A 21,515-nucleotide genomic window follows, 5' to 3' on the forward strand; every position below is an offset into this window, starting at 1 on the left:
CAAGAAGCATTTTGATGGAATCTTTAGGATTTTCCAGGTATATGGTCATATTATGTGCCACTAGAAATAATTTAACTTCCTCTTTGTTATATTTGGATACCTTTTTATTTTTTTCTCTTGCCTGATTGCTCTGACTAGGATGTCCAGTGTCATGTTAAACAGGAGTGGTGAGAGTGGACATATTTATCATGTTCTGGTTCTTTTTTGTTTTTTTTTTGAGTTGGAGTCTCACTCTGTTGCCCAGACTGGAGTGCAGTGGCCGCTCCCGGCCACCGCAGCCTCAGCCTGCTGGGCTCCGGCGATCCTTCCGCCTCAGCCTTCTGAGTAGCCGGAATTACTGGCATGCGCCACCATGCCCGGCTGATTTTTTTATTTACTGTAGAGATAAGGTCTCTCTGCCCAGGCGGGTCTCGAATCCGCGGGCTCAGGCAATTCACTCACTTCAGCCTCCCAAAGGCGCGGGATTACAGGCTGAGCCACCAAGCCCGGCTCGTGTTCTGGTTCTTTACAGGGATTATTTTTGAACATATTAATCAAAGCTTAGACTCACTTCTGATAACCCTAGTAATCTTCTTGGGCCCACTTATGTTCCCTTTTTTCACTTGGTTTTCAGTCAATTCTAATCTTTTCATATATATGCCTGTTTATTTTTGGTTGAATGCCAGACAGTGCGTAGGTAAAATTTTACACATGAACCTGATCATTGAGACTCTGCATGCTGTGTGATTTTCCTCCAAAGATTTTCTTTGTCTTTGTTAGGGAAATAGGCAAGGAAATAGGCTAAAGAAAATACTTTCAATTCACTTAGGGATAAATGTGATTCAAACCTGAGTTTCATTCCTTTGGAGATATGATGACTTTCAAATTACTGTTTATTTTAGACTATAATTTTTCAGGATTTCCAGTGAAAATATGGTGCTTATTAGAATTCCTCTATAGCAGACCTTAAACATTTTTTGCCCTGTTTTTGAAAGTCAGCCAAAAGCTCTTCTTAGCTTCTCAACCTCTCTGTCACTTTCTGCCCATCCTCTCAGTATCTTAGACACCGCTTCCACAATGGAAAATGTCCTAAAGAAGAAGGTGATGCCAAGTGTTGGACTCAATTATTTGGGCTTCTTTCTTCAGAATTTTGGTGCAGCAAATCTTCACTACTTTGTTAATTTAAAAACGGAAGCTTTTTGTGTTTTACCTCATTTTACTCAATTGGGGGGTTGATCTGAGTCAGGTAGTAATCACCATTGCTTTATTGGAAAATGTGCATTGAGAAAGGTGATATGTTCTTACCTACATAAATCAGGGATTACAGGCGTGAGCACCTCACCTGGCTGTATTTTGCTTTAAATACATGAAAATGATTTTATATTTATTTTAATGTGGTAAATAAAGTCTCTGGTGCCTGCATCTGCTCAGTATGTTTTTCTTATTTGCAGTTGGGTGAGTGATCTAAACTTTAATCTGTGATTAAGGAAGAAAGATTATCTTGTTGGCTCTTCCCTGCCTACAAGAGGCAACAACACTGACTTACATGCCCATTACTGCTTGGCAGTATATGTAAGGGTTGGGATTCTTGGGAGAAAAGAGAATGACTAGAAGGATGCTGGGATGTTAATATGAGACATGTTACATTTGTTGTTGTCTCTCTGAGTCAATTTTGCAAGATAATGGGAAGAGAGTGTGGATAACTTTTTGAGGTTTACTTGGTCAAGTCACTTTTGTTACTACCTTTAAAATGCTAGTGTGCCTACACATAGAACTAATATTGACCTACGAGCTATCCCTACTGCAGGATTGGTGGCTTTGCTGAGTGAAAAACCCCATTCTATATTTCAAGAACAGCTTGAGCCTTTGGGATGGGATAAAACCCCACAAAGGGTGTAGTACATGACTATAAAGCTTTGACAACATGCTCAACATGACACATTTAACTGGTTGGAAAGGATAAGTCTTTTTGTGTTCCCAGCAAGCAAAGATGATTATAATCAAATTTTAATTTTAAAACTGGAATTTAGCTAGGCCCAGTGGCCCGTGTCTGTAATTCCAGCACTTTGGGAGGCAGAGGCGAAAGGATTGCCTGGGTCCAGGGGCTCAAGATCAGCCTGGACAACTTGGCAAGACCTCGTCTCTACAATAAATCAAAAATTAGTGGAGTGTGGTGGTGCATACCTGTAGTCCCAGCTACTTGGAAGACTGAGGCAGAAGGATCATCTGGGCCCAACAGGTCGAGGCTGTGGTGACCGTGAGCATGCCGCTGCACTCCAGCCTGGGTGACAGAGTGAGACTCTTTGTAAAAATAAAATTGGAATTGGAACTTGTACTGAAACATCATATTCTTGCAGGCAGAGTTGATTGCTTGTAGACGATTTCTATTACCAATTATTTATACTCAGTGATCTTCAGAAAATTGTTTCTTAAATTCTTTTTTCCTTGGATTGATATTTTTAATACAGTTACAAAAACCATAATGCCTTCTTTGCAATGCCATTTTTCTCTTACAAATATAATTTTTCTTTCAGATATTATCAGATGCCACACAGCCTCTTGAAAGTCAGAATTTTTCTCCTGTGGTGAGAGATGTAAGTTATAAGAATAACTTCTTTTCATGAATGTATTTTTTCTACTACCATCTTTGCTCTCCTCTCCCCCTGCCTCTTGCTTTCTCGCTCTCACTCTCCACCTCTGTCACTCTGTCTCTATCAGTCATGAACCCATGTTTGTAGGACTAAAATGTGGATACTAAAGAAATGTCTTATGTCATATACATTTAGGCAGTGATTACATCCAACGGTACATTACCTGATAAATATAAATATATCCAGAAACTCCGGGAAAGCAGGTAAGTATTGTTCAAATCCTCTTGTTTTATATATTTATTCTTATCTTGGATTTGACAAGTATTTTTAATGCTTCAATGACAGTTCTTAATATTAGGTTTGTACATTATATAAAATTTTATAATATCTGTAAATGTAGAAAATCTAAACAAAGTAGCTGTTTGAAACCCATGTGAGTTTTTCCCCCTAAACAGTAGTAGAGCATCATTTTGGCTTTCTAATATCCTGTGTAGATGTGAGTGTAAACAAGCAAAAACCCATAGGAGTTATCCTTTGGGTAGTCCCTTGTTCTTTCTCTAGTCTTTTATATATTGTCACACCTCAGTTATTTTCTCAAAGGAAAATGAGCACACTAACCTTTTCTGCTGTGCTTTCAGTTTGGGTTTTAGTTAAAGGTTTGGACTCTCTTTTGTATAGTATAATGTTTAGGAAAGTAAATTCTTGACTACAAATTAAGGGAGTAGTGAAGAAACAAAATGGTGAGAGGTAGTTTTCTCCAGGGAATCTTAATGGGAGAAGATGCCAAATTGTCATATAGCAGATTTACTCAAGGAAATAATTCTTAGAAAGGTATTTAACATTGGGCATGGTAGCTCACGCCTGTAATCCCAGTACTTTGGGAGGTAGAGGCAAGATAATTGCCTGAGCACAGATGTTCGAGACCAGCCTGGGCAACTTGACAATACCTCATCTCTACAATAAATATAATTAGCCGGGAGCCGTAGCACGTGCCTGTGGTCTCAGCTACTTGGAAGGTTGAGGTGGAAGGATTGCCTGAGCCCAGCAAGTTGGGCCTTAGGTGGCCGACAGCATGCCACTGCACTCCAACCTGGGCAACAGAGTGAGACTCCAACTCCAAAAAAAGAAAAAGAAAGAAAGAAAAATATTTAGCTAAGGCCCTTGCTTGTTATCTTTATTTTACTACTTAAAGTTTTAAAACATTGATGTTTCTTTGGAATGTTCTGGACTCCTCCAGCTGATTGTGCTTGATTTGTGTTTATATCTGCTCCACTGATCTATTCACATTTTAAAAAATAAGCCATTCACTGAAGTCTCTGGAGAAACCAGAGTGTGTAAATTAAAAATACAAAACAAAGTAACTGTCTCATCTTTTTTTTCAGTGATTCTACCTACAAGGAGTGAACAAAAAGATCTGCTTAGACCAAGTGGATTATAGTTACACCTTTTCCATATGTGCTAGTTTGCTCATAAGTTCCTTTTTTAACGTGTCAGGGAAAATATTCTGGCATAAGAGTATTTAATTATTTTAAAAGAGAAGCTAGCTCTGCAACCCCATGGGAGAGTGTCTTATAGGGGAGACTTCACATTTATTTGTTTTTCATAGTTCTATCTGTCTTTTGATTCTCATCATCTGAACTCCTATACTGCTAATACTAATGGCATGTCTAACACGACTAGTCGTGATATCTTTACTCTTATGACCATGTTTCATGTAGCAGAAGGCTACTTGGCTCCATCGGACTTCCTGCCCTCCTTCCCCGATGGAATCTTGTGCGAAGAGACTGATCATGAAAGTTGCCTTTTTGAAAGGAAATTTACCTGATTCTGAACTCTGCTTTATTCTTATTATTCCTTTCACCACTTAGCACAGTGATTATTAACTTGGAGACTGAAGTTTGGGGGTACTAATGGGGTGGACAGTATTCAAGCCTAGGAATGAGTTTTTAGAAATATGTTTTGAGCTATTTGTATTTGGACATCAAAATAATGTTTTAATTATACAAACTACAGAAAGTGTTGGTAGAATATGCAGTAACTAAATAATAGTGGTTCTCTCTGGGAGGGGAAATGAAATGGGAGTAGAGGTTAAAGGAGACTTCATTAGTAATGTGTGTGTGTTGGGGGTATAGAAGGCCAGGATCATTTTGTATTCATATTTATTTGAAGTCATTTATAGTTAATGAAAAGGATTATGGGTTAAAGTTCAAGAGATATCCTTCCCCAAAGATTCCAGCAATAGAGCCTGCTTAAGTCCCTGGCACCGGCCCATTCCCATAGTTTCATGTTGATATTGGGGAATTTGATTCAAAAGACATTTATTGAGTACCTTCCATATTAAAGATAAAATCTACTGAGCATTAGTGGGTTTATAAAGATGGGTAAGATTTATTCACTGCCTTGGAGATCATAGTTTGTGGGAAAGACAGAGAGTCATCTGTCCAGAAGGTACAAATTCTAGAAGAATAAACTGTTCAAGAATTAAAATCCCACCTGGTATTAGTCTTAGGTTTCTACGCTTAACCCATGGCATTTGTGGTTTCAAAGTTGTAGTTTTAACTGTTCTGAAGTGACCCTAAAGATATATGACAAAGCAGTTTCTCATATGGATATTAATAATCTCCTCAGATTGTTGCCATATTGAGTGTTGTGAGGCATACATAAGCTTCCCAGGTTAAGCTCCTAGCATGATTTTGAATCCCATCCCTGGAAAGACAAAATGTAGACTGTTATTCAATTGTGAGTAAGCCCCAAAATGGTCCAGCATCTATACTTCACTTGGTAGTACTGGAAATTGATGAAACACATCTATGAATTTATAGACATATATCGCAGAGATGTCAGGATCTATTGCTTTTCCCTGGTCAAAATCTAAAATAATTAAAGAAAAATGTTGATATAGGGAACTCTGTGGATGTTCTCATTACAGGTAATATGGGAAGAAATTGTTACTTCATAGTCTAGGTTTTAGTGTTGTTTGGGGACAGCGAGATTATCTGTTATTTAAAAAATAAAATTTTAATTACCCTCTTCCCCCCTCCCTTTTTTTATTTTTAAATAGGGAACATGCTCAGTCACTTTCAGTGGGCACCAAGAAAAAGGTCTTGGTTCTTGGATCTGGCTACGTATCTGAACCTGTATTAGAATACCTGTCAAGAGATGGCAATATAGAAATAACAGTAGGTAAATAAGCCCTAATGTTTGAAGAAGAAAAACTGACTTCATAACTTATTGACTCTGTGAAACTTAGGATGTTTTGCTTCTAAAATAGGAAAAATTATTTTTTAGAGATGTTAAAATGTGTTTTACTCTGATGCATGAAAGGAAATATAAAGATTTGACTATTTTATTCTCGAAATAGGCTCTGACATGAAGAATCAAATTGAACAGTTAGGCAAGAAATATAATATTAATCCTGTTAGCATGGACATTTGTAAACAAGAAGAGAAGTTGGGCTCCTTGGTGGCAAAACAAGATCTTGTCATCAGGTATCTGGCAAGAAATGATTTTCTTCTTTTTGTTGTTTATTGTCATTATTTCTTTTTCCTTGTTTTCTCTTTATTTTTCTCTTTCTCTCACTTCTCCTGTCCCCTCTTCTGTCCTTCCCCTTCTCTCCTCTTCCCTTTTTCTCTTTGCTCTTTAAGTACACTTTTTACATAAAATATGCATCCAGGAAGGTACACCAATCATAAGTGCATGCCATTTACAACTTGATGAATTTTCACCAGGTGAGCACACTTTGTGACCATCACCCATTTAGGAAAAGCAAGATCAATGATATTTCTGAAACCCTCCTTGTGCCCCTTTTTATTCACTAACTTCATTCCCCAGGGGTAAACATTATCCTACCTTCTAACGTACAGATTAGTTTGTCCTCATTTTTGGCTGCCTTCTTTTATTCCTCATTCTGTTTGTAGGAGTCGTTTGTGTTATTGTCTGTAATTGTAGTTTATTTATCCTCATTGCTATGTGGCATCCTTTTGTGTTCATTATTATTTACTTGACTACAATGGATATTCAGGTTTTAACTGGATTTTGGCAATTATGAATCATGCTGCTATACATATTTTTATATTTATCCTTGGTAAACCATTTCACCAAACAAATTATACATTTCTGTTGGGTATATACTAAGAAGTAGAATTGCAGGTCATGAAGTATTCATTTTTCATATTTTTTGGTGTCCATTTTGTGTTTTGAATTTATAAAGCTTAAATGAAATAAGTGGATTCTTTAGCCTTATGATTGTTTTAAGTCTTATCATAAGGACAGATCTTGAAATATAGTATTTATTATTACCTAATAAAAAGGCAGATCTAACTTCTAGATATAGAGCTACATGAGGGTCATTCTATAATTAAACCTAATTTTGAAATGTCAAAGTAATGAGAATAGTCATTTATTCTTAGAATATAATTTTTGCAAGTTAAGAGAAAGTTATCTGCTCATTCATAGTGATTATCTAATCACTTTCATAGTTAGGTCAGATTCAGATTGTATCTTTGGAGGAAGTTCTGTGATGTCCTACTTAAAACAAGCATGCTTGTAAGACAGATACAGTGAAAAGTAATTCTAATTACAAGTGGGGACTTTTACATTACCTCTTGATATATTTAAATATAGGGTCACTTCATGAATTAAAATATTACTCAATTTATACAAATTTTATGCATATTAATTTTTATCTAGAAAAAATTGATGAATAAGTAACTGACCTTCTCTGAAACTGGTATGACTAGAAAAGCAAATCTTGATTCAAAATAAAATATTCTAACCTCCTGAGTAAATTAAGAATTTATTTTGCCACAAATACATATCTAAATATATCATTATTATTTGATGAAACAAGATAAATAACATTATTAAAATGTTTGGAACAAAATATGACAACAATCTACTAATATGTGCAAATTTTAAATTGTAGTAAAAAAGTAGCCTTCAACAAGATTTAGCACTAACAGGATCTGTTTTACATTCAATATTTTCTCATTTTGGTGAAGTTTCTATGCAGAATAGTGGTAATGCCATTAAACATTGTTATCTTGTAGTGATCATTAAATAATTAAAAATATTTTTAAGTTGGGATAAGAATGTTTTGATATAAACACAGAAATAGGGACTACAAAAATGAAATGAGGAGTAATTTTATAATGATATGTCAAATTCTCAGTTAAATTTTTCAAATTGAGTTTTTAATGATTGAATGCAAAGCAGTAGTTGATTTTGATAAGTTTGAAAATTTTGATTGTATTTTATGTGTGTTTTTCACAAGTGACATTTTCAACCATTTGAAATAATTAGGTTGGAATCAATTCAAATAACTCAAGTGTTAGGTCCCACTGAGTGCTTATTATATTACATTCAAATGCATTATAAACTGTAATCCCTTTGTCTAAAAAAAGCACCAACAATCAGTCTTGTCATTTTACTTCTCAACATATTATTAGGTCAAAGTTTTAAAATATTATTAGATCTTGGTTAATTTTTGATCAGGCAAGTTTTCAATATGAACAATGGTGTTAAAATTCTTTTCACTTAACTTTTAAGATGATGCTATTTCACATTTTCTATTAATACTTTGAGTCTAACAGTTTTGCGAGTATTTTGCTCAATGGCTTTTGAAAGGCCACTATATATGGTAACATGGTAATTCCTTTTCTGCTAAAAAATAAAAACACAGAAACCAGGAGGTTTTATAGGAGCTTTTAATACTGTCAAAAGGCGCACACAGTTTCATTCTACATAATAATAAATCTAAGTAGCAATTATCTATTCTGCTGACTTGAGGTATAAATTCCTAGTCTGATTGTTTTATTTTGTTTTGCATGAAATAAAGAAAATATGAAGTATGCAGGATGAATTTGAAAAGTACAGTGATAAAGTGTGATATTTTTTATAAGTTAGTATTTATTTTTTTGGTACTGTGTAGATGACTTTACCAAGTAGGCAATATGGTAGAACTTAAATGTTGGCATGTGATTGATAGGGTGCTTTATTATTCCTTGAATAGAATATAGATGTACTCATTTATACTGATGTTTATGAAAGTTAATTTTTTTGATTGTGTAGTCCCAGCACTAAATTAAAGTACCAAGGTCAAACTTTTAGAAAACCCAATCAAACCTGTTTTGCATACAGTACAATTTTTTGCTCACCATATAGATTTTTATCCGTTTTGATAGCCTTAACACTGATCAATACCATGAGTGCCTCTCTCCTCCTTGGGCTTGTCCTGAAGTTTATTATCTAATGTAACATATGGGCCACGTTGATCTAGTCTGACACATCATGCTCTCGTCATTTGAGAGATGTGGAGGTAAAAAGAACAGCAACTGCGTTTTGTTTTTTTGTTTTTGTTTTTTTTTAGGAGGGAACTCAAGTCAGGAAACCACAGAAATGTAAAAACAAATGGGATAAATTTCATTAAATATTATAAAGAAATCAGTGGATGCATGCAGAGGAAGGATATCTGACTCAAGGGGAATCTGGGAAAAACTCTTGGAGGAATATAACTTTTCAGGCATTTCTTAGAGGAGGGTGTGATTTGGATAGGGGTGTGTGGGTGTCTTGAGAATTTCAAGTGGAAGACACAGTAAGAGTAAAGAAAAAGTAAATGCTTTGAGTGGACAATTACAATATTGTCTTTGATTTCCATATAGAATTTATGAAAGAAATTGAGAGAGAAAACTAGCAATATTAGGTGAGGGTCATTGTGGAGGTCTTTAGATGTGATAACAGGATAGATTTATCCTGTAGTCCACAGGGAATCCTTGCTCATGTCTGAGAGAATAATTTAATCAGAACAGTGCCTTAAAGACCCAGCTTTAGTACAGGTCAAAGCTGGAAGGTAGGGGTGGAAAAGAAAGTTTCTGATCAGGTTTTTCCTCTGTTTTGAAGCTTGTTGCCTTATGTATTGCATCCTCTTGTGGCTAAGGCATGCATCACAAGCAAAGTTAACATGGTCACTGCAAGCTACATCACACCAGCACTAAAAGAATTGGAAAAGAGGTAAGTTTTAATCATTTTCAACAAAGTAAGTGGCTCTGTGACATTGTTTTTATTTTATTTCCAACTTTTTCTTTCCCCCCTCTTCACCTGCTGCAGTGTGGAAGAAGCTGGAATTACAGTCATTGGCGAATTAGGATTGGACCCTGGTCTTGATCATATGTTGGCAATGGAAACAATAGACAAGGCCAAAGAAGTGGGAGCCACAGTGAGCTAAGTTTACACTCAAAGTTCCGTTTAGGAAAATATCAAAAGATCCAGTTTCCTGTGTATAGAAATAATCTGTCCGTAATTTTGATGAAAGATGTTGCTGTATAACTCATACTTTGAGTAGAAATTTCAAATAGAAGTCTGTAGCTATGGAAATATCTGTATAGTAAGAAATAATGTGGGTAGTCACCAATTTTTAGAGAAATAGATGCTACTATAATATTTTGGCTTAATACAATTTTTAGACTACCTTGGAGATTCTATAATAAGAATTGACTTTTAAAAGTGGGGAAAATCTTTGGATATCACGAATCTGTTGGTATATGAATTATCTTTTGCACATGACAAGGTACTATTGGATATGTAAATGTGATGATTCAGATGAAATGTTCTATATTCTTGAATATATAAGTATATATAATCAAATACATAATTTGAATACCAAAGTTAGTAGGAACTCACCAAGTAGAATTAAACTCATAGCTGGATTTTTTTTTTTTTTGAATTGGAGTCTCACTCTGTCACCCCAGCTGGGATGTAGAGGTACACAGCCTCAACCTGCTGGGCTTAGGCAATCCTCCACCTCAGCCTTCCAAGCAGCTGGAACTACAGGCGTGCGCCACCACACCTGGCTAATTTTTTTTGGTTTATTGTGGAGATGATGTCTCGCCAAGTTGCCCAGGCTGATCTTGAACCCCAGGGTTCAGGCAATCCTCTTGCCTCAACCTCCCAAAGTGCTGGGACTATAGGCATGTGCCACTGTGCCCAGCCATAGTTGGATTTTTAACTGATCAAAATGTTAGTCACTATCTCTCTAGGATTTTTTTGTTTTTCTTTTTATATATGTAAAATATAATGGTGACTTAATCAAATGACATTTGGCTTTAAGGATTTTTGAAAGCCTTAATCACTTTATGAAAGTTGAAGCATGTTTACTCCATTCATTCCAATTAATTACTTAGATACATGATTCTCCCTAACGTGTTGTTAATTCTTTCTAACTTATTCTTTAATTTACAGATTGAATCGTATATTTCCTACTGCGGTGGACTTCCAGCCCCTGAACATTCAAACAATCCATTGAGATATAAATTTAGCTGGAGTCCAGTGGGAGTTTTGATGAATATAATGCAGCCTGCCACCTACCTGCTCAATGGAAAGGTGAAAGAATGTCATAGAAGCATAGTGATATCAACCTGCAATAACTGCCTGAGACAGTCCAAATTCTTTCTTCCTGATACCAAGGCCCTTTAATAACTGCCATGCTGCCTGTCCCCATTACCTCCTCCTGAGTGCATTTTCTGTTCCATTAGTGTGGTTCCCAGCAAAGTTGTGCTTATTCTTCCCTCTATATTCTTGCAAATTGTTTTCTGCCACTTGAAAATTTGCTTCTCCATTTCTCTATGGGCATACACAGTGATCATCTCCTAACTTATTTCAGCATGATAAACATTTTCTGAGTACCTATTGTGTGCTGGACTTTGGATGAGGCACCCAAGATTGTCACAGTGAATGAAATTCCTGACCTCAGAACATTCAGCTGAATGGGTGGATGGAGTCAGCTCTTGAAACGGAGGGTTTTGTGGGTCAGGGAAAGAAATCAAAGTTTATTTCTCAGCTGCAGTATAACAGAGCATAAGAACTCTCTGAGTGTAGTATAATTTTCTTCATTTTACAGTAAGGAAGTCATGACTCAGAGAGAACGTCTAAGGTTATTTGACTGGGATTCAAACCCAGTCTAACTAAGTCTGAAACCTTTTCTTTCTTCTTTTGCCAGATCGCTCAATGGCAAGAAAGACAGACACTGGAATAAATAGATCACTCAATGGCAGGAAAGACAGACACTGGAATAAATAACTGTAATCCAGTGGGGAAAATTCCAAAGTATGCAAAAGTGCCACAGAAGTACAGATGAGAGGGCAATTGGTTTGTCCTTGGTGAAGAGTTGGAGGGAAGGGAGGGTGTGGAGAAGGAAAACTTGTGGAGAAGAGGGTGTACTCGGCCTTGAGGATAAGAGACTGCCAGCCAGGTAGGGATGCTGATATAGAGTTTATAGAATGGTGATATAGAGTTTATAAGGTAGAAATCAGGCATAGGAAGCTCAGAGAGCAGCCACAGTTAAAGAGACTACCAAGTAGCAGAGCCAGCATTAAATCACATCTGTCTATGCTCCTAACAATAAGAAAAGACTCATTTTGTATTTATACAAAAATTGTGTATTTATTCTTACATGTTTAAACTCAGTCACCTTCAAAAGTACTCTCATTTTGATATAATACACCTATCAAGATGCTTTTTCCACTGCTCAAAACAGTTTTTGAACTCGTCCATTTTGATACCTTTTAGTGCTTCTGCCATTTTTTGCTTCACCTCTTCCACATTGGCAAAACGTTTCCCTTTGAGGACTTTTTTCATCGGGGAAACGAAAAAAAAGTCATTTGGGGCAAGATGGGCTGAATAGGGAGGATGGGGAAAGAGGGCTGTGTCATTTTTAGTCAAAAATTGCTGAACATTCATTGCAGTGTGGGAAGGTGCGTTCCTAAACCACCCATCATGAAATGGGCAAATGTGTAGAAGGAATCTCCAAAAAAAATGCACTGAAGCCTAATATAGCCTCTCACAACAATGCTAGCAGGTACACTGAAGCTGATGGGTTCCTAGAACACTTACCTAGTGGGAGAAGGCTATACTACAATGGGCTTACCCTCCAAAATATAATTCTGGGCTTTTTTGGGTCCCCTCATATTTTAGAAAAAGATGTGACAAACTGAGGGTGGCTCTTTGAATTGTGTGTTCTAGGCACTTCACTTGCCTTACCCGACCAAGCCCTGGTCCTGTAGGGAGTGATGAGTGATATGATCTGATGTGTGTCTTGAAAAAATTATTCTGGCCTGGGTATTATGAATTCTCAATTATCTGTGAATCTAAATGTATTTTAGAAATTTGTACCTATGATATAGAGCTTGACTCACAGACTTGGCTGTACATTGAAATCATAAGGAATGTTTTAAAAGTACTGATGACTGAGCCTCATGCCCAAAGATTCTGAAATTCCAGGGTTCTGGAATTTTTTAATTCTTCCCAAGTGATGTTAATATGCAGCTGAATTAAGAGCAACTAATTTAATGATCAGAAAACCACAGCTACACTTAAAATGTTACTAAACAAGCAGGACATTTTAGGTTGATGTTGGAATAATGCATTACACGTGTCAGGATAATAAACAGGACCAGCAAGTTCTGGTCCAAGCACTAGCATCCCTCACAGTGTCTCCAAAGACCAGGCAGTTGTAAAAGTCCACCGGACGTCAATCTCATGTGTAATGTGAGTGGTGAATTTCCATCCACTTCTCTAGTTCTGTGAATCATGAAGGTTTGGGCCAGAGTCAGTCTGCTGTTCTACCAAGCACACTTCCTTTTACGTGCTAAGGCCTGTGTACTGTTGCATTTCAACAGCTCCTTCTACCTTCTGCAGTCTTGGAAGAGAAAGGGCCTGATGGGTATAAAATAATATGTGAGGGTAGGGAAAAAAAATATCTTGCTTCAATTGGGTAAAATGCATATTTGCAGGTGGCCTTATAAACAATAAAGATGAGCACAATAAAAGGGTCAGCAGTTGACGACCATGTAAAAGAAAGAGCAAGGGACTTGATGTCAGGGCTGGCTTTGTGCTCTGATTTCTTGGTTACTGGTTGAGTGAGCTTCGGGTTCCTTGTTGAAGATAAGGCAATAATGCCAGCCTCCCAGGGTTCTTGCTCAATGAGACCGTATGGATTACAATCTGCCTAACAGCCCATTATCAGACATGTCATCAATCTAGCAAACATCAGTTACATAATGAAATTAGTGGTCTTGAGAGCTCAAGAAAAGCAAGAGGTAAATTTTAGGTAGCAGAAGTTGTATTCGTTGAATTTGAAGTTTTCCCCCTTCATCCTGAACTTCTTTTATTAAAAAAAAAAAAATACTTTTTGCATCTCCCTGACACTGTGGAGGATGCCAAGAGAAGAAACAATATGCTTTTCTTTGGTAAAATGATATCTTTTTCAAGGTCCCACTTAAGTTCTTTGCAGATGGAGCTTTTCCTGATCACTCCAGCCCTCGTTCACTATTATTTTGTCTGAACTCAGTCAAAGTGTCGGGCACTTTTTCTGTATCTCAGAATTTTCCAGGTGCTGTATTATTCATTCAGTAATTCAAGTGTGTCAGTCTGTCTCCCAAGCCAGATTGTTAAACGTCTTAAAATCTCCCTTGTCTTCTTGTCCCTTCACTCCCTCTGCCACCACCACCTTCCACCCAGAGCAGGCCATAAATAATTAACAGAATAGTAACTGGGGAGCCATGTGGCTTTTCTGGCTTCTGCTTAAAGTTGAAGCCATAAAATTTTGCCGAAATTAAGCAGTGGCCTATGAATTAGAACATATCTTATTGTCCTGTACCTTTGCAGTAATTTTTGGCCACTTGAATTATTTCTAACTTCTAATCCAGTATCTAACAAATCTAATTTTCTTTTACATAATTGGAGATAGTGATTTCATCTTCTCTTAGTTTATTCGCTCCACAGGGGCTGGTTTACTTTCTTATGTTGGTGACATCTGGCAGTGATATGATGAGTGATGTCATCCTTTTTCATTTTATAAATGGTGTCTTTTGATAAAACTGACGTTTTAATTTTGAAGAAATTAAATTCATGAGTGTGTATATCCTGTTTAATCTTTTTCTGAGTCAGAGTCTCACTCTGCCGCCCAGGCTGGAGTGTAGTGGCGCACTTATAGTCACTGCAGCCTCGACCTGCTGGGCTCAGGTGATCCTTCTGTCTTAGCCTTCTAAGTAGCCAGGACTACAGGCATGTGCCACAATGCCTGGCTACTTTTTTGATTTATTGTAGAGATGAGGTCTCACCAAGTTGTCCAGGCTGGTCTCACATCCGTGAGCTCAGGCAATCCTCTCACCTCTGCCTCCCAAAGTGCTGGGATTGTAGGCATGAGCCACCATACTTGGTTAGATTCATCCATTCTTATTGCAGTTTTCAGATGTGTCACTGGTGGCATAATCTGGAATGCTGTCCTATTTTCAGTTTCTCTTTCAAAATGCTGATTCAAGACTAAGCACAACTGAGGGGACAGTCCACACTGATAGAAAAAACTTGTCTAATAGAAAAAACATGGACACTGGAGTCAGATATTTGGGTTCAAATATGCATCTGAGTGTCTTCTTCAACCTGCTTTCACCTCTGACAAATGGATTATTGCATGGATTAAAGATAATATATATGAAGTATCTGGCACATAGTGGGTCCTGAATAAGTTATTGTATATTTCCTGTGTTAAATTCCTCAAAAGTTTAGTGATCAAGCTGACTGTGATTATTTGAATATGTATCCTAAAATAACATATGGCAGTGATTCTCAGTGTTTGGGAGATGTGTGTTTGTTAAAGAGTTTGACTTAAGCCGGCAGCAGCAGTGAGTAATGAGCCTGAGTATTGTCAGGGCAGAAAGAAATGTTTATTTGCTAAAAAATTGACAAATATGTCTCTCTTTCTTTATCCAAATCATTAATAAAATACTAAACAGGACAGGGCTTATTATTGAACCACATAATGTGCCACTAGAAATACAACTCTGAATTGATATCAAATGATAATGATTATCCAGTAATTTTGGGGTCAATTTGCATAACCAACTGCCAATCTCTCTAAATAGATCATCACCCTTCAGCTTACATTTCCGTATTTTCTACATAGGGATTTCATGACAGACTTATGGACTAACTGATTTAGTTCTAGTTGGTAAAATGCTAGAATATTGTGCTCTTTCTTGAATTTTATTTTAAAAATGTTCCTGACCTTCAAACAAACAACACTTGGAATTTTCGTTAGGTTATAGAAGTGAGATGAGTATGGAGATGCCAAAGATCAACATTTGCTTTTTTAAAAATATAATTTTATTTTAAAAGATGGGATGATGCTGTGTTACCCAGGCTGATCTTGAACTCCTGGGATCAAGTGATTCTTCCTCCTCAGTCACCTGAGCTGAATTGCTGTTATGCAGGTGTGCACCTCCACGCCCCAATTTGTTTTCTTTATTAAATGTTTTTAAACATTAAAATTCTATTAAATAAATTTTTTTAAAAAAGAAGTAGTGCAGAAATGATCTCTCTGGGAATGTGTACTGTGCACATGATCCAGAATTTTATAAGAAAGTTAATTAAAAACATTCCTCACATCCTTCAGATTCTCATTCTTAAAATGTTAAATGGTGATCAGTGCTCTGCAAAGTGAGCCCTTGAACTGAAAAGACTCTATCGGTCTTGACACTGCAGTCAGTATAACCCTTTTTTCTCTGGGCTTCCGCCATATATAAACGAGTCACCATTTTTTTCTCTCATACAGAGACACGTGCAGAACTTATTTACAAATAAACTATGAGAATCATTTGATGAAGTTTAGCCAAAAAGTCCTTCAGACTAGTTCCTGGGAGTCCATCTTAAGGTACCTTGGCAGCTCCCTGGTACAGCGTTGTTTTGAGAAATTGATCAGAAATTGTTTTTAGTTGTGTAGTCAGTAAAAAAATCCAGTTCTACCAGTGGCCTCAACCAGAATTCTCAGCCCTGATTTTATCACTCCAGATTTGTTTCTGTTATCTTAAGACCAATCATGAACCTCACAAACTAAAAGAAAATTTAATCCTTTAAAATTAAAGACACAAAAATACTTCACTGCTTTTTTTTTTGATTCGGGGTCTTGAGTGCAGTAGAATGTTTATGACTCACCACAGTCTCAACCTCTTGAGCTCAGATGACCCTTCCACGTCAGCCTCCCAAGTAGCTGGGACCACAGGTGTGCACCATTATGCCTGGTTCATTTTTTAATATTTTTAGAGAGGCGGGGGGGCTCTCACCATGCTGCCCAGGCTAGTCTTGAACTCCTGGGCTCAAGCGATCCTCCCAACTCAACCTCACAAAGTGCTGGGGCTACAGGTGTTGAACCACTATGCCCGGCCAAGACCTTAGGTTTAGAAAAACTAAATGCCGCCGAGCTCAGTGGCTTGAGCACTTTGGGAGGCCGAGACGAGTGGATTACCTGAGACGGCGGGTTTGACACCAGCCTGGGCAACTTGGCGAGACCTCGTTTCTACAATGAATAAAAAAAATTAGCCAGGCATGGTGGCGTGCCTGTAGTTCCCGTCCTTGGAAGGCTGAGGTGGAAGGATCACCTGAGCCCAGCAGGTCGACACTGGGGTGGCCGTGAGAGTGCCACTGCACTACAGCCTGGGCGACAGGGTGAGACTCCAACTCAAAAAAAAAAAGAAAAGAAAAGAAAAGCTAAATGCTTTAAGTCAAATTTTAAGCTTGGGAGAACAATGGTTTTTTAAATGATAATATTAGTAGAACAACTTGAGTATGGGATGCTGATTATCATGGTTTCATTATTATTATTATTTTTTCAATTTCTTGTTGCTTTCTTTTGTGCAAGGAATGCAGATAAGCCCTAAAGGAACAAGTTGTTGAAACCCTGTGTGTACCTTTTCAATGTGCCTCAGGTTGTGAACGTTGCAGGGGGAGTCTCCTTTCTTGACGCAGTTACTTCCATGGATTTTTTCCCGGGGTTAAATCTGGAAGGCTATCCTAACAGAGACAGTACAAAATATGCTGAGATTTATGGCATTCCGTCTGCTCACACTTTGTTGCGGGGGACACTGAGGTATAAGGTAAGCAGCAGTCCTTGAGACTAAACATATCGCCAGTGTTGATGCAAGTGATATGTACACTTAATCAGTAATCAAAATAATGAAGGTGATAAACCCAGTGGGGGCCTATTTTCTCAGAATTCTTTTGTTTGAATGTTTTAGGAGACAACTCAAAATAGCAAAAAGAGAATGTATTGACTCATTAGGAGTTTTGTGGTTTTTTTTGGTTGTTGTTCTTTTTAAAGATGTGGGGTACAGTTCAGGAAGAGGTATACAAGTGGACATCATACAAGTAAAGTTTGGGCCTCCCTTTGGTCCTCACTTTGCCTGGTTTGAGACCAGGTACGCTTATTGATGTGTTGAAGGCCGACGCGGGTCAGCCCCAAGCTTAGTGAGATTTGGAGGTCACGTGACCTCACCAGGACTTGGTTTCTCTTCCTTCCAGTAGTCCTCATAGTCCCAAGTTCTACACGATGGCAGGATATTAGCAGCCTCCCCAGTCTCTTATCGTAGGTTCCAATCCAGTGGGAATAAAAAGATACAGCTCTGTAATAGCTAACAATATAAGTTTTGTCTCATTTGCTGTGAACATTCTCTGAGGTCGGTAGGATAAAATGTGCTGATTGGCTTTGACCTATGTGATAGGTCCCTGAAGTTGAAAATGTATTCAGTGTTATTGGAAACACATGGGCTGGTTTGGGGAAAGGGACAGGTGAAAGAGGCTTCCCCAAAGCAAATCTGAAATGTTTTCCACAGAATGTGAAATGCGTTCTAGGAGCATAAATGCAAATATCCAGGACACATTTATTGATCACAAAGAGCAGTTACAAAGGTAGCCAAATCCAGACACCTGTTGTAATAGTTTTCTAGCATAACAATTGCCACAACTGGGTGACTTGAAACAAGAATTTATTCTTTCATGATTCAGGAGACTAGAAGTCTGAAATCAAGGCGTGGGTAGTGTTGGCATCTTCTGGAGGCTGGGCTTATAGACACATCCATCCCATTTCCACCTGGTCTTCATATCACCTTCTTTTGTGTATCTCACTGGGTTCTCTCTTCTTGTAAGAACACTATGTAGGGTGGACCAGTCGGGGTTGATCTCACTGAAGTTCTTAAGTAATTACATCCGAAAGTATTCAACAATGGTCATATTATGAGGCTCTGGGTGGCCATGAACTTGGGGGAAGGGCACTACTCAACCTACTGTAGCTAGCCTACCTAAAACACATACGTCTCTCAGAATCAAAGATCTGATTACAGAACTCTCCGACCTCTGAGATTTCTTGGCTGAGGCCAGAGAGGGGCTTTGTCTCATGTGTATTATCTAGTATTCACTAATTATCTTTCTGGAAGAAGTAAGAGACACAGGCCTGCAAGTGATGATCCTTCAATTCTTCGGTGTGCTTTTTCCTTGCTTTCTCATGTCTTTTTGTACTGGGGGTTATCTTTGCCTGGAATGTCCCCCCAACCCCTGATTTTTATACCACCCTCCTTTTCCACCTTCAGGTCTTGTTTTTAATGAAGCTCTCCATACCACTGTATTTACTTTTATTTTATTTTATTTTATTTTATTTTTGAGTTGGAGTCTCACTCTGTTGCCCAGACTGGAGTGCAGTGGCTGCTCCCAACCATTGCAGCCTCTGGGCTCCGGCGATCCTTCCGCCTCAGCCTTCCAAGTATTCAACAATGGTCATGTTATGAGGCTTTAGGTGGCCATGAACATTTCCTTTTCCTCTTCCCTAATTGAAGGAAGCATCAGGAATCGGTAGACATTGGGGGTGCTATTCATGTTTGAATGGGAATATCTGAAAAAATTCATGTTTGAGCACAGATTATTTCTATGGTGTTGACATATGAAGATTGATCTCTGGTTTGCCTCATTTTTCTATGTCTAACGCCTATTTATGCTTTCTCATATGTATAAATGTATATATTTAAACTATACAACATAATGTTGTATATGTTGAATGCATATTGAAAGTAAAATTGCTACTATATTGGAACAAATGAATGTATCCACTGTCTCACATAGTTATCCATCTGTTTTTGTGACTAAAGAACAGCTGAAACCTATTCATTTAGCATGAATCCCAAATATAATACCATTTTATTACCTGCCATCCTCATATTAGATCACTACACTTTTTCATTCTACATATCTGCTACTTTTTTTTTTTTTTTGAGTTGGAATCTCACTCCATCATCCAGGCTGGAGTACAGTGGCACAATCTGCTGGGTTTAGATGGTCCTTCCCCCTCAGCCTTCCAACTAGCTGTGTGCTACCATGTTTGGCTAATTTTTTGATTTATTATAAAGACAAGGTCTCACCATGTTGCCTAGGCTGGTCTCGAACCCGTGGACTCAGGCAATCCTGTCGCCTCAGCTCCCCAGAGTGCTGGGATTATAGGCTTGAGCCACGGCTCCTAGCCTTTATTATTTTTTTTTAAATTTTAAGTCTTACTCTGTCACCAAGGCTGCAGCCTTGACCTACTGGGTTCAGACGAAACTTCTTCCAAGTAGATGGGACTAGAGATGCATGCCACCTTGCTCTGCTAATTTTTTTTTTTTTTTAATTTATTGTTGAAATGAGGTCTCACCAAGTTGCCTGGGCTGGTCTTAAACCACTTGGCTCAGGCAATCCTCTTGCCTTGGTTGGGATTACAGGCGTGAGCCACCATGCCTGACCTCTATCTGCTACATTTTATTCTATGACTTATATCTCCCCATTTCCTCCCCCAAGCCCACCTCTAGTACCATTGTTTTATTCACTGTCTCTGCATGTTTGACTTTTTTTTTTTAAAAAAGATTCCATATGTGAAATCATGCAATATTTTTCTTTTGTGCCTCACTTATTTCACATAGCATAATGTCTTCCAGGTTCATCTTTCCATCTTAAAGAGAAGATCATCAGTATATTCTCCCTTTTCAGAGCTTCTGTTATATATATGGCACTTAGAATTTACTTCTCAGCATTTTTTTTGAGTCAGAGTCTCACCTCTGTGTAGGTGGCACCACAGGCATGCACCACTACGTCTGGCTAATTTTTTGATTTTTTGGAAGAGACGAGGTCTTGCTATGTTGCCCAGGCTGGTCTTGAACTCCTGGGCTTAAGCAATCCTCCTGACTTGGCCTTTCAAAACCTGGGATTACAGGCATGAGCCCTGTACCCGGCTCACTCCTCTTTGCTTTACATATACTTCTCCTTCTAACCAAATTTGTTCTCCTCCTCTCTTCCGTTATTTTAGCCTTCCCATCCTTGCCTACATCTGCACATGGGAGAATAACCCGTTATGGCCTTCCTTCACTGCATTGTCCTTCAGAATCTATTCATCCAGCTATTTGTTCTTTTATTAGCCAACTCAAATACTGGAACACTGAATAATAGGATGAGGTCATAGGGATGAAAGATATGCACATACATATAATATAACATAATATATATACTTTCTCTGCTTTCTATATCTAAAGCCCAGCAGCTGAATAGGCAATTAACTAAAATTGGTGTTAATTGCTATGGTGGAAGTATGCACAAAATGTTATGAGAAGAAAGGATACCCACTCATCTAGGGGACTCAGAAGATGTGCTAAACGGGGTCTTTTTTTTTTTTTTTTTGAGTTGGAGTCTAACTCTGTTGCCCAGGCTGGAATGCAGTGGCATGCTCACGGCCACCACAGCTTCAACCTGCTGGGCTCAGGCGATCCTTCCACCTCAGTCTTCCAAGTAGCTGGAACTAAAGGCATACGTCACCATGCCTGGTTAATTTTTTGATTTACGGTAGAGACAAGGTCTCGCCAAGTTGCCCAGGCTGGTCCTGAATCCCTGGGCTCAGGAAATCCTCTCGCCTTAGCCTCCTAAAGTGCTGGGATTACAGACTTGAGCCACCACGCCTGGCCTTAAGCTGGATCTTAAGGGAGGGGTAAACATTTTACAGTAGAGCTGGGCTCGGCGACTCAACCTGTAATCCCAGCATTTTGGGAGGCTGAGGTGAGTGGATTGCCTGAGCCCGTGGGTTTGAGACCCGCCTGGGCAGCTTGGCGAGAC

The 21,515-nt window shown here is 38.2% G+C and overlaps 1 protein-coding gene across 1 annotated transcript in view; it reads left to right on the plus strand.

Moving 5' to 3' along the window:
- AASS (aminoadipate-semialdehyde synthase) overlaps positions 1-21,515 on the plus strand; it is a 66,589-nt gene that overhangs the window by 37,353 nt on the left and 7,721 nt on the right. The window contains exons 12-19 of the mRNA XM_008063884.2: positions 2,514-2,573; positions 2,766-2,833; positions 5,632-5,753; positions 5,932-6,058; positions 9,468-9,578; positions 9,675-9,783; positions 10,806-10,946; positions 17,324-17,491. Of these exons, the coding sequence (XP_008062075.1) occupies positions 2,514-2,573; positions 2,766-2,833; positions 5,632-5,753; positions 5,932-6,058; positions 9,468-9,578; positions 9,675-9,783; positions 10,806-10,946; positions 17,324-17,491 (906 nt within the window). The remainder of the gene's footprint in view (positions 1-2,513; positions 2,574-2,765; positions 2,834-5,631; positions 5,754-5,931; positions 6,059-9,467; positions 9,579-9,674; positions 9,784-10,805; positions 10,947-17,323; positions 17,492-21,515) is intronic.

Source organism: Carlito syrichta, unplaced genomic scaffold (assembly GCF_000164805.1).
Source record: "Carlito syrichta isolate Samal-C Ts95f unplaced genomic scaffold, Tarsius_syrichta-2.0.1 Scaffold307112, whole genome shotgun sequence".
NCBI lineage: Eukaryota > Metazoa > Chordata > Mammalia > Primates > Tarsiidae > Carlito > Carlito syrichta.